The sequence below is a fragment of the Schistocerca americana genome, chromosome 1, assembly GCF_021461395.2.
Source record: "Schistocerca americana isolate TAMUIC-IGC-003095 chromosome 1, iqSchAmer2.1, whole genome shotgun sequence".
Taxonomy (NCBI): domain Eukaryota; kingdom Metazoa; phylum Arthropoda; class Insecta; order Orthoptera; family Acrididae; genus Schistocerca; species Schistocerca americana.
In genome coordinates this window covers 753,853,644-753,868,223 of record NC_060119.1, presented here as the reverse complement: position 1 = coordinate 753,868,223, position 14,580 = coordinate 753,853,644, and the positions used below count along the sequence as shown (strand labels likewise).

The 14,580-nt window shown below is 36.9% G+C and overlaps 1 protein-coding gene across 10 annotated transcripts in view; it reads left to right on the top strand.

The window, feature by feature from the left end:
• LOC124611222 (protein lap4) overlaps nt 1-9,334 on the top strand; it is a 528,343-nt gene extending 519,009 nt beyond the window's left edge. For 9 of the 10 annotated variants that reach the window (XM_047140227.1, XM_047140228.1, XM_047140229.1 and 6 more), the window contains one exon: nt 6,890-9,334. In XM_047140227.1, coding sequence (XP_046996183.1) covers nt 6,890-7,108 — 219 coding nt within the window. In that variant the 3' untranslated portion in view covers nt 7,109-9,334. The remainder of the gene's footprint in view (nt 1-6,889) is intronic. The other variant, XM_047140232.1, reaches the window with a different exon arrangement.
• The last annotated feature ends 5,246 nt before the right edge of the window (nt 9,335-14,580 follow it).

The window sequence follows — 14,580 nt, the reverse complement described above, 5'->3', positions numbered from 1 at the left end:
CTCTCCCTTTTCCTACTGACGAATTCCAGTCACCCATGCCTATTAAATTTTCGTCTCCCTTCACCTGAATAATTTCTTTTATCTCGTCATACATTTCATCAATTTCTTCGTCATCTGCAGAGCTAGTTGGCATATAAACTTGTACTACTGTAGTAGGCGTGGGCTTCGTATCTATCTTGACCACAATAATGCGATCACTATGCTGTTTTAGTAGCTTACCCGTACTCCTATTTTTTGTATTCATTATTAAACCTACACCTGCAATACCCTTATTTGATGGTGTATTTATAACCCTGTATTCACCTGACCAAAATTCTTGTTGCTCCTTCCACCGAACTTCACTAATTCCCACTATATCTAGCTTTAACCTACCCATTTCCCTTTTTAAATTTTCTAACCTACCTGCCCGATTAAGAGATCTGACATTCCACGCTCCGATCCGTAGACCGGAGAAATTAATTTCAAATCAAATAGTAAAAAAATTGAGCATATGCGGAGAAAAAAATGAAAGAAGAAAATTAAAACAGAACTGACATAACACCACGATTATCCAGATGACCTGGTTCGATGCTTTGCCATGTCTTCCATCAGTATAGCATAACGTCCAAATTCCAGGAAACATTCATTGGGGCCAGACAATAGTTTCATGCTTTATTGGTCCAATTTCTTGCAATTGAATAAAATGAGTAATTGGTGCCAAATTTGGTTGCACTGCTATATTCATTTCTAGTTTAAAATGTTAAGTACATTCTTCCTATTTCAATTATTTTGGGAAATTTCAAAAATTGAGGGGAAAAAAGAGATTTAGGGCACTTGTTGACCTCAGTCAGTTTTCAAGGAATTGAGGTTAAAGCATGGTAATTGGTGGCATCTGATCACCTTAGTTTGACAATTAAAAGTGTAATAGGAGGTTTGCGTTGTTGTGTCATTGGATGTTGGTGGAGGGGGAGGGGGAGGGTATATCGCGCAGACGGATGGTAGTAAAAAAGAGGGTGGTGATATTTTTTACTTCCAACCCTTGTGTGTTATTTTTTAGTTCTCATCTAGGGTGGCAAAACATCTAGCAAAGGCCCTGCTCCTATGAGGACGTACAGCCACACTCCATTCTGTAAAGGGCAACTTGGTGCTCCGAGAGACAGGTATGCGCCTGACCCCTTGTGGCAGTTCACATAGTGGCCAAATAACACAAACAGTTCATGGGAGGTGATTTGAGCACCAACGTTACACCTATCTGCTACACTCTGGCAAGTCATTGTGTACAGATAGGCCATTCTATAAACTACAGCAGCATAAAGATTTTAGCTTCCACTTCACCATTCAAGTTGCACAAAATTTAATAAATCGTGATGGTGGTTTTAATTTTGACAAGATATGGAATCTGCCCCTTACTGTTACAATTATAATTGCAGAGACATTGAGCACTTTCACCACCTGTCAGAGGAGCATTTATCTGTAAGGTATACTTCTCTGCTGCCACCTAGAAGCTGTGCCATGGACTCACGTGTACATTTCTGCCACAGTAGAGCATTCCGAGGCTGTAGATAAATGAAATCTGCCAGGTGGATATCATCACCAGTAACGCAGATATTGCCACAAGAAGCAACATCCAATTCCTAGCATCATACCACAAACATGATTACGTAACTCCTGAATGCCTCATCTGAAGATGGCCCTGAAATGCGCAGAAACTATATAGAGATAAACAAATATTGACTGCTCAGAGTTATCTCTGTTGATATTTCATATAATATTCAAATACAGTGGCCTGAAATATCCATAATGTACAATCTTAATTTATTCATAAATCCAAAAATACAATCTTGTCTGCCCCCCCCTTTTTCTCCTTTCCTTTTAATTTGGGATGTGGATACATATTTACAGCCTTAAAACTTTAAACAACCAAAGTAGAGTTACTGATAAAATAAGAGAAATATGTAAGTATCTAAACCTGAAATTTCTGTGACCAAAGAAAAGGTGCAGAATCAAAGGAATAGATAAAGGAAAGGTTTACAAGTTACTGAGTATTAAATGTTCCTTTCATGCAGTATGTGTGTAGATTCTGATTTAGGATTGTAATTTCTCATTTTATATTCAGTACAGAATTGTCATTGTCGAAACATTATCTACACTTATAATTTTTATTGCAGTGAATCCACATTTCATTTGAGGGTGCTCTGTCATAGTTAACCTATTCCCAGACAATAGGGTTAATGGCAGGTCCATTATTTTTGGTTAGTAAGTGTCTAACTAACTAAAAAATTTTGAATAAAATCCAGAAAGAATCAATAAAATGCATATTTGTTGTATTTTATCAAATGCACAGTACATTCACGTTTACTCAAGTTGGAAGAGTCATATTCATATATGATTGTGATCTGTTTTATTACATTTCTTCATGTGTGTCCACAGTTGCTAGTCTCTGTTCATATGTAATGCCATATGCTAAATAAATAAATCTTCATGTGCAGATGCACAAACTACGAAGTTGTAACTTCTAAACGATGAAATCAGTTTCAAAACCACTGTAGGCTGTCAGCTTTGTTATGCAAGATGCCTTTATTCCACAGTGTATATACAGGTTGTCTCTCCTGTGAGTTGCCAGGTGCATTTCCTCTGAGATTTTGGCAGGTATTTGCAATTTTGCTTTTGCAATGTTTACCTGGAATTAGCTCAAACAATACCACTCATCACCCAGTGTCAATGGAAAGCACATGGTTTTCTTTCTTTTTTCACCCTGTAACAAATGAAACGATTTGTAAAGTGGCATTTTACGTGCCCATGTGACAGAGCAGTCCGAAATTAGTCTAGTGCAATATTTGTTTTATCGATGTGTATTAACAGCATCAGTAAGACGTGAAGAATAACCAGTACTCTGGCAGTGACATCACTGCTCTGGCCTGTGCTGACAGCTACCACCACCATGCAGAAGCACTGCTCAGTCCCTGCTGGAGTACTGATTCTTCTTTGTGTTTTACTGTTCCTGTTAATAGGTACCGATGACATGAATGACGCACTAGATTAGTTTGGAACCACTCTATAGAATGACAGCATAAAATTAAGATTTAAAAATAATTTTGTTTGTATTGGGATACAAACAAATGCTTTCCATCAGTGCTGGCCACTGTATGAGAGACATGATGAGCAGAACTTGGTTGGTCTGACTTGAGCTACATAAATAAAATTGCAGATATCTGCGGAAACACCAGAGAAAACATGCCTGATGACCCGTAGGAGAGGCACGCGGTATACAGGGTGTCCCAGCTATCTTGTCCACCCAAAATATCTCTGGAACAATAACAGCTATTGGAAAACAACTTCCACCAGTATCAATGAAGGGCTGGGACCCATGAATGTGCATATCTGGAAACATTCTAAAACGAAAGCATATGCGTTTTTTAACACAAACTTATGTTTTTTTTAAATGGACCTCCTATATTTTTTCTTCAGTAATCCATAACATGACAAAGCACATACACAATGGCGTTGATTGCATCGCAATATTCCCATTACATCCCGAGATATTGAGACGCGAAGCTGACGCTTGAAACACCCAACATGCACTGCTAGCGCACGTCCTGAGGCTCAGGCGTGAACCCCATGCTGCCAGTAATCGCGATGTGATTGACAAGTAAGTGTCCCTCTTTATAAGTATGGAGGTGTGATTACACACGTCAATCACATCGCGAATACGGGCAGCATGGGGTTCACGCATGAGCCTCAGGACGTGCGCTAGCAGCGCATGTCGGGTGTTTCAAGCGCCAACTTCGCGTCTCAATATCTCGGGATGTAATGGGAATATTGCGATGCAATCAACGCCATTGTGTATGTGCTTTGTCATGCTATGGATTGCTCAAGAAAAAATATAGAATGTCCATTTAAAAAAACATAAGTTTGTGTTAAAAAACACATATGCTTTCGTTTTAGAATGTTTCCAAATATGTACATTCATGGGCCCCAGCCCTACATTGATACCGGTGAAAGTCGTTTTCCAAAAGCTGTTATTGTTCCAAAGATATTTTGGGTGGACAAGATAGCTGGGACACCCTGTATATCACATTACTGGGCAGTTTGTCTTTTTCAATCTTTAAATGTGTAGCATTGGTTACACGTGTATCATACTTAAAACCTATTTCATGCTACATGGTGACAGATGTTTGTTCCCATGCACAAACATCGAATGTTTATGTATTTGGTCTTACACATTGTAAACTGGTTCCAACATGTCTTGTAAATAAAAACATTACTAACAGCTTACATCCATGTCCTCTCAAATTAATTTAACAGCTCCATGTGTCCTTTTGTTTCCTCGTAGATAAACCTATCTGTTAACAGCAAGCTAGCTGTCACTAGTGTTTTAACTTACATGATATGCTGTATAATGTGCGATTGGAAGCAGATTGTGATGTGCAGGACCATATACATACAGAGCAGTCAAATGAAAATGAGGTAGATGAAAAAAAGTAAGTAAAATGTTTATTTGTTAAAAAGTAATACCCATGACTGTTAACATATTTATCCCATTGCCTTCGCGGAACAACGTTTGCAGATGCCTACGAAACCATGATTGTACCTTTGTTCTTACTTGTTGAACAGCAAAACAATTGCTCTGTAAACTTCTAGCTCGTGAGCCCCCATGTGCACCTGCAAGAATTCTCAGTTGGAAGTTAGAAAGTCACTGTTTATAGGGCACCTGAGTGTGTGGTTGTATTTCTAAGAGTTGGCTACACTGAGAATGAGCTTCACCCGAGGCACAGCACTATCGCATGTTATGTGTTGTGTAAACTTCTGGAAAAATCTCAGAAATTAAACCGAAGTTCATTTAGCACAAGTCTGAAAGTTCATTTAGCACAAGTCTGAAGTTAAAGTTCTACAATTGTGACCTAGCTAAATTTCGAGTGTAGATCACTTACAAATAACTATGGTAAACTTCTTTGAGTTCAGAAAAGTTCACCTGTTGCAAAATAAAGAAAGTACATAAGTAGAAAATATTTCTGAACATTTGCTGGCAACATATGTGAATATTAAGTCTCTAATTCAATACCTAGAAAAATTCCGACACACTTGAGATGTGCTCTATACGTCATCCATACATGTTCACTCTCCCAGCTTTCAAAACCAACTGTCTACGAATCCGAACAAAGCTGCCTCGGGCAAAATGGCTGCCCCTATATAAGGCCTCACTTTGATTTGAGTCAAACACACAAACTTTAGACTTCTGCAATGTACTTAAAACAGTAACTGTAATATTATACACATGTATCATACATTAATTTGTATGTAAATTTCCTCAGATTTCCCTTGCTGTTCTTTGTTTTTCTCTTACGTTAAATGTTTTATTCTGAAATAATGATTTTGTCTAGGTAAACACTACTTTATCCTGTTTTGTTGCTAATAAATATAAACAATTAAAACTTATTACATTCATATGCCCCTGTCTCTGCGTACTTAGTAATACTGGTACTACTTTCAATGTTTCATTAATTTTTTAGGCAAAGATTTGTTTTAGGATGCACTTCTCGGCTTGTAACTTAAAAATAGGTAACGTTTATAAAAAAATCTTCTATGATCTCTCTCTCTTTTTTTTAAAGTGGTCAGTGAGGCCTATCCAGAGATGCTTTGCTTGTGAATACAGCTTAAGGTTTTGCTGAGATGCAAATTTTCCAACTTCATTTTGGACACAAGACATTTAACATTAAATAATGAAGATCTACTATTGCAATTGAGGGCACGATTTTACCTAATCAGTTATCTTGTTTTGTCTCTGTAACCGTGTTATTTGACTTCACAGTACTAGTTGGGTTCAGTTTTCAATAGATTTAGTCATATTTAATGTTTGTGCTGGTCACACCCAGGTTTTTCTGACCACACAGCCAGAGCATGCATTTACCTGCTGGCTGTTCTATGGTTGTCTCATTTTCACAGTGTCTGCCTGTCTCTGAGAGTCAAAGGGAGTCCCCTCCCTCCCCAATCTATTGATGACTATGCAAAACGTGTGCGGTCCACTGAGCTCTGGGACAGCTTAATCTCAACACGTTCTGAGCCATCAAAACACTCGCCGACTTTGGTGCAGTTGTTCCTAACATCACAACAGGACATGTGAGCATGGCCATGTCTGCAGTCATTCTTAAAGGGCTCTACCCTTTCAGGTTCCAAAAATATGGAAACCGCATGGGGAGGGAAGAGGGCTGTATGAAGGATGTGTAAGGGCTTCTCAGTGAAACTTCTGCAGCGTAGTCATAATGACATACACAGTAAGTGTGTTGATGTTATTGTGCAACAGAATGATGCCGTCTGTCAACATTCCTGGTTGTTTGGACTTCATTGCATGCTTCAGTTTTTGCATAGGGTCTGTGTGAACACATCTACCATACAGTCCCAGTCTCTTGCCATGTGATTTCCAAATTTTTGGAGCCCTGAGGGAAGCCATTCTAGGCCATCGATTTGAGGTGCATGCCTGGGTATAATCATGGTTTCATCGGCAACATAAAGCATTTTAACATGAAGGCACTGACCTTCTTGTCTCACAGAGGGATAAATGCATTAACATTTATGAAAGTTACTTTTTAAATAACAAATTATTTCTTATTTTTTCCCTGTTTGTCTCATTTTCATTTAACTTCCCCATATACAGATGTTGAATATTTATACTTGAGGACAAGCATCTGAGTCCACATAGCACAAAAGAGGTTCTAAATGCTATAAATATGAAAATGCCGAAAGACTGAAACTGGCCGGTGATGTGTAATAAAACTGACAGTATAAAGTGGTTTTCCAAAATGGCTTCATCATTTAGATTTTATTAAATATTCATGTAACACAGAACAATAACTATTTTCTATTTCTTCTGCATTGTGTCATATTATTTGTATGTTTTGTTGTTGTTTATTAGGTGGAGACTTTAAAAGAGAAGATAATTTCCTTGGAACTTTCTAATCCTGAAAATGAGGAGACAGGTGATGGTGATATGAATGGAAATGAAGAAGACCCTGAGGGTGAAGAACTACCATCAAGCCCTACATCACCAACACCATCAGAGGAAACAACTAGTGCTACAGGCAGTATGAGAAAACGTAGGAGGAAAAGATCAAAGAAGAGTAAACATACATAACAACTGTACATTGTGAAGCATTCAAGATGTTAGTGTTTTAAAATGTGTACAAATTATCATCATATATATTTATATTTCTGTTATTTAATAAACGTATTAGAAGACACTAAGTGAAACTAGTTGATGAACAGGAATGAAGACACATCCCTTTTATACACATTTTTGTTATATCAATGTATTATCTCGGTCAGAACATTGTTTGATTGAGGCGACTGATGATCAGCACCATTAAACTTTCACTTGAATTATCAGTCATTCCAGTGAAAACATATTTTCATACAACATGTTTTTAGTGTTAAAATTTTGGATAGTAGCCTTGTGAAACATTGTGTTTTAGGTCATCACATCACAGAATTTTTCATTGATTCTGCAGCTCGGTTTCAGTGACCAGTCAGTGCATTTTGTAGTAAACCATTCATTGTTATGAACTTTGTACTACTGTATGATTCATTCCTTGGCAATTTCTTTTATGCTTGCTGCAACTCCCAGAGTTTTCGCACCATTTCTATTAAAAGTTGCTAATGCTATGTCTGATATTTAATTGTATAGCGACGTGGACACAGTTTTAACATTCTGTATATCTGTAGAACATGCTTTTATATTCACATGGCACAACACGCTCTGATACTAGGGTGATACATATTTATTGTACTGTTAATGTGATATAATCATTGGTCTGTACTGTGTATTACAATCTTAATTTGTGTATTTTGTTAAGTGACATTGCTTCGAAGTATCACTGTAAAGTTACTGGTATTCTGTTTCAGCGAATGTATTATATATAGGCTAAATATTATAATAATGACTGAATCTTCCCAAATGCACCTTTTTTATGTAAGCCCACAGAACTATTTGTAACCGAGGATGCAGAATTAGGTCTTATTTTCATTTTTCATACTTTTATTATTCCCAAGTGGATGCATTAAACACACATCACACATTGTAGTTTTAATACATTTTTAAAATCTCACAGAAGTTTGATATCTCAGAGAGAGAAATATAAATATATTTTTGTTTACATAATGTGAATAATGTACATAAGGAAGTTGTAGTTTGGATGTTATTTAATACAAATGTATGTGGCAGCTGATTAACAAATTTTGTATGTTTGTAAGTATGTGAAAAATGTGGAGTCCTACATTTTGGAAGCTTGAAAAATGTTTACAGAAATAACTGTGAAAATTGGTGCCTGCAAGGAAGTTGCATTTCACGGTGGAGGTTTCGTGTTACACAAAATGTTAAACTATAGAAAACTTAACTGTGAAATGTATATGATAATGGACTCTTCTTTATAAAGTCCAAATTAAAATGCTGAAGTACAGCTATGTGTGAGTGGTTTTTGAAGGCCTTCTATTTTCGATTAATCAAGATGAACCAAAACCATTGCGAATTTTTGTATTCAGTAGTGCAGTATTTAGTTATTCATGAATGTGTCCATCACAGACATAACTCCAGTATTTCTGAAATGTTGTACAAATAGTTATTTTATTGTTATGCAATGTGCCACACATTTTAAAAGTGTGACAGTGCTGAAAGAACAGCCCTTATGATGATGTCCAAACAGGAAGGTGCAAATGCAGTTTGTAGATCTTGTGTTATTTTTGTAGGTAATAGAAGATGAGCACTTTTATAACTATTTTTCTGGTGCATTTTTGTAATGGAGTGATTGTCAGAAAACATCTGGTGCTATGTTTCAACTGTATTGTATGTGGTTACTTTGGTTTGATTTATTAAGCATTCCATTTATTTTCATTCCATAAAAAGTGAAATTAGTTCCTCTGTTTTGTGCGAACTAGAATTTGTGTGGCACATATGTATGTATGTTAATATTTTATGTTCATATGTATTATATTTTTTACTTGCATCTCTATCAGTGATTTAAGTCAAATTTCTCTCTCTCTCTCTCTCTCTCTCTCTCTCTCTATCTCTATCTATCTGTGCCTGTGTGTGTGTGTGTGTGTGTGTGTGTGTGTGTGTGTGTGTGTGTGTGTGTGTGTGTGTGTGTAAATGATATTGAGAGCATCAGATTTGGTCCTGTTTGTTGCTATTCAATACTTCTGCACATCCATATCCGATGCAATGTGAAAAAGTTTGTATTTTCCAATTACTATCCATGGTGTTGGGATTGTGAAATACCACCCTGTTTCCGTTGATGTTTGTCTCCTTGATGTCATATTATTTGTATTGAACTGTTTGTTCAATTATATTGAAATTTTATTACCGGAATTTCCCGAGTGTTTCCACTCTCTCACACTATTGATTATATCATTTATTACTCCTAACTTCAAACGACTTTCCTCCTCATGATTATTATAACATCTGAAGATTAAATTCACCCATCTGGTGTACAGATAATTTAAACTGAGATGATCATTTGACTGTTAGTACTGTCATGGAAAGGACACACAAACTATTCACATGAATCGTGTTATTGAGTGAATGGAAGCTAGTCAGCCATTTTGTTCCTTGTCATGGGCATTGGAGATCACCCAATGATAAAATCCTGATATCTTTGCGATAAACACCAAAGATATCACTATGGAAGCAAACAAGAGAGAGCATGACATAAAATAATAAACAAGCATCTTCCAAAGACTTTTATAGAAACCTGTAGAAACCTTGAGAGTTCTTAGAATTACATGTGATTTATTAACTTATTAAAGCAGCATGTATGGTTAATTACTGGAAACAGTTTTACTTAACTGTATATGCCTGTAAATACAGCACTACAGTATGTGACAAGTGAATAATTTCCATAAAAAATTATCGCCCTATCAAATGTTTTGGTTAAAATGCTGTAATTTAAGGTATTTGAGAATTTTCCATAGGTTCAGTGACCCCTTGGTTTAAAATGAAAATATTGGTCACTCTTACAAATAAGCTGGTATATCAATTCTTTAGAGTGGGAATCCCCGTGTGCATTGTAAAGAATTCGGTCCAGACTGAAAATGAGTTTCGTTTGAAGCAGTACATAAAGATAATGGTAAAGAACTGCAGATATTACTCATCATACTTATTTTTACTTATGTCATTGAAGGATGTGACTGGAATACTACTACTACTACTACTACTACTACTGTTATACCAGAGTCAAGGTACCCCCTGAGGGTACACCACAGAGGACAAGGTTGTGTATGCCCAAGGCATACCAAAAGCACTATGGTAAACACCTGCTATTTACATACAAGATAATGGAAACAGACATTCCAAGCTTTACATCCTGCAGGGGGACCTTGAGCCATGGCCTGCAGGAAGTATCACTACACCAAACCCTGATTGGCTGGAGACAGCTATTTAGGGGCTAGAACCAGCCCTGAAAGGCAGTTCACACTGGATGCCGTCCTTGTATACTGCGGCCGTTGAAGATTATGTCTTCGTCTCTGAATTGGACTGTTACGTGCGCGTTTTACCACGAACCTTTGTGGAAAATTAGAAGTGAACTTTTGCTTGCCTCAGTCAGGAGACTTTTACTGGCATCATTATTGTTACCTTTCGTTTGTTCTGTCATCAACCTTGTGAACTTACATCAATAAAAGTTGTATTTGTGAAAATTTGCGAATTGTCAATCACTACTACTACTACTACTACTACTACTACTACTACTTTTAAGGGGGCTTCCTCTTCGTGAGGGAATGAATTTTAATTTGATAAAGGTCCAAACAATTAGTATATTCCTCAATGGTAATGAAGGCAGAGAGAATGGATCTCAGTATGGTGGAATTACTGGAATAGGCAACACTATCAACAAAATCCATTTTGTCTCACATTTGGAGCAAGCATTGGAATGTGGTTGTTGTCTGTCTACCAAGAGGAGTGGCTACAGATTTGATGTTCCAGGAACCTAAAATCTGTGAGCTTAAACTGTAGTGAAAACAGTGGATAAAATATTGATTATGAGCAATCACAATTCATGAAAACAAAACATCTTTACTCCAGTTGGTAACCAATTGACCCACTGACAAATGGCAACCAGGCAGTTGGGGTCTAGGGGACCTTGGTTGTCACAAACACAGAGAAACATTGAGTTCTTGGGCACACTATCAGCAAAGAAACCTCCATACATTGGTACCTTCAAAAATAATGCTCTAATTCAACCGGGAAAAATACACCGGCTCATTTCAGAACTAAATAAACAAAATATAAGATACGAAAACATCAGAAACCATGCTTTAAAGATGAGAACACTTAGCCTACAGTCACTATCATATCTTAAAGAGCGGAAGCGACAAGTGAGACAGAAGAGATGCCATCCCATTTTTGTGTATGGATGTTGTTGTAAACAAGTCAAAGAAGTTGCACCTGAAACCACAGGATCATTAAATGTGCATGCAGTGTGTGGATAAGAATTACATACTGATTAATTCACATACTCCCACAAACAGAGCTAACAAGAAAGCTCCTGAAAAGGTTGAACACTTTAGGACTACACTGGAGAAGATTGGGATGAAAGTTCCTGATGAAGACAAAATAATTCTACTACATGATTTCAGTGCTTGTTTTGACAGAAAAAAAGTCAATAAACCATTGGTGTAACTTGATAATCATGTTGATCTCCCTGAGGTAACACTTGTGTAAGCAATAGACTTGGAGATCACCCATACAATTGCTGGGTGTCTTATCAAATTGATAAAGCAGCCATTATATATCGTGTGCACAAAGGAAGTCATGGTGTACAAGTTTGTAGAAGTGCGAACATCAACAAGTATCACCATCTTGTCTGTATCAAAGTTACATTTGTGCGAAAAAGAACATGCTGCAGGAGAAAAATCACCTAAGGCTGAAAACCTTTTTGAGATAGAAAAGCAAGTAGCAAAAATTAATGAGAGCCAGATAGGTAATGGATGAAAGAACAACTTGATGCTACTGGAAAGAACTTCAGAGGACACAAAACATGTGACTTGTACTAGATGTTTAGAGGAAAGGTCCATGGATGCACACTACAGAACCTTTGCTTCAGAAACCAGGGTGGTAAACTCACGTGGACAAATCATGACAATTGTAGGGAGCTAGCACTATACTTTTCTGTGCTACTCAGTTGTCCAGAATCACTCTCAAGGTTTCTCAGGGAAATATCTTTTATACACACACACATAACCAGAATCTCGATAACCTATCAAAGAATAAATTACAAACACAGCTTCAGACTTAAAAAAATATATATATATATGTCATCTGTTGAAGACGGCATAATTACAGAATTATTGAAATACACACACACACACACACACACACACACACACACACACACACACACAATCAACTTGCACAAATCATCACGGATATTTGGATGACAGAAAAGGTGCCTGAAGTATGGAAATGTGCACTCGTACATCTACTCCACAAGAAATGTGACAGGGGAGACCTAAATAAAACTACCCCTCTCATGTACATGATATGCTCGCCATGTTTACTTTAAAGGAAAAAAGCACAGCTTGCACGTAAGATCAGCAAATACCAAGCAGGTTCTCAATCTGGCCATTCGTGGTGCCAATCAAATCTTCAACTTAAAAACAATACTGAAACATAAGGCAACCCAAAACAGGCAGATCATCAGCACTTGCATCTACTTCAAGATGACATATGACTCGGCTGACTGACCGTCTCTGTCTCTGTTGACTGACAGTCTTGTTTTTGACATTCTAGACGGCGAAGGACTAGACCCAAAGACAGTAAATATCATCAAGTAAACAATTACAAAGTCAAAAATAAAATTTGTGAGATAAATATCAGAACACTCCAATTCACTCTCATCCTAGATAAAATCCTTATGGAATGGATAAAAGAATTAACCAACCCAAATCTGCGGAAGGCTTCTCAGCTTGGACAAACCAAGGATGACATTAAGGCGCTTCCCAATTTTTCGTAAGATGATTTAGCCATACTAGTGTACAGTGAAATCAAGCAGTTGAATAGTCCTCAAAGAATGTGCTGAAATAGCTAGACTACAAATCTCTCTCGAAAAACTCAACTGTCAAAAAAAAAAAAAAAAAAAAAAAAGTGAAGCATGGGCAAATCAAGTGCCAGACACTTCAGGTATCATGATGAGAGAACTAACAGAGCTAGAAAAGGGAGCATAGTGAGTTTGACTGCAGAAACTAAGGAAAGCTTACAGGATAATTCATGACATCTACAAGTAATAGTGGATGTCTGTACATACAAACTTTAGATATCACAACATGCCCATGAAACTTGAGATTCTGTACACAAGTGAAGCATTAAAGCCACAAGGAAAAAGATGATCTTTAAATCTCCCTGAATAAGGAACAAAGGATTATTAGGAAAATTCTTGGCCCAGAAAAAATGGAGGATGGAACAAACTGAAAATCTAGTAAATAGCAGGGAAATCATCAAACCTGGCAGTAGACTTTGGGAAATGAAGACTAAAATTTTGTGGACAGGAAACCAAGTGGACTGAAGAAAGAACAACAATCACAGAGTGAAAATGAGAGCAATGTGGAAGAGGAAAAAAATCTAAAAGCACTATATGATTGAAGAGAGTGTATGCACTAATAATAATAATAATAATAATAATAGTGGTAGTAATAACAGTAATTGTATTAAAGGTTGTTAGTATTTTCAGCTTTGACAACTCGTACACCTATACCTTTACCAATATGTGTATTTTCCTCCTCTTGTCGCCCCCCCCCCCCCCTCCCCCTCCCCATCCCCCTTCCTGTGCTATGGATGCTACTCCAATTTTCTGTTCAAATATTTTTAAATTTTGTGTTTTTCAAAATATATTAAATCAATATGTTCTGGATTTTTTTCTCTCCGTATAAAGTGGCAACGTGCACATTCAATATTTTCTCATTGAATTTGCTTGTTTTAGCAATGTTTCATGAGCTGTGCATAGTCTGAGCGATTTTCAATTCAGATTTACATTTAAAATTCAATATTTCAATTGAACAATATTTATCACAGAATTATAATTTTTCCTTCCTTCCGCACCCTTGATATTTAGCATCTGTATTTGGGTGAACAGTGGCTAGCAGTGTGACTGGGGCACCTGCCAACCCCCTCAGTGTCAGCAACTGGCAGTGGCTATATTCTGCTGCCAGTTTTCTGGATATCTCAAAAGGGGGGAAAAAAGCATTAGGAGAATTGTGGGTGCAAATTTAATAACCTTATTATAATGATACTAGCTTTTTTGTATAATGAAGTAGGAATATTGTGTACACATGTAAGAGTCTTTTCATGGCAACAAAATTGCACAGCAAAAGATTTACTGTCCAATGCATTAAGAGTTCTTGCACACCCCACTTTGATTATTGAATAAGCAACACACTACTGTATACTACATAATATAGTAGAACTCCAGTTAGCCAGATGACTCAGGTCCAATCCGCATAAACAGATATCTGGATAATTGGATAAATTACGAGAACAGGTCATTTCCTTTTTAAAAAATAGCTTAATTTGTGTATACATGCTACTGTAATGTTAATTTAGTGACTACAAAACAGTGTTGTTTA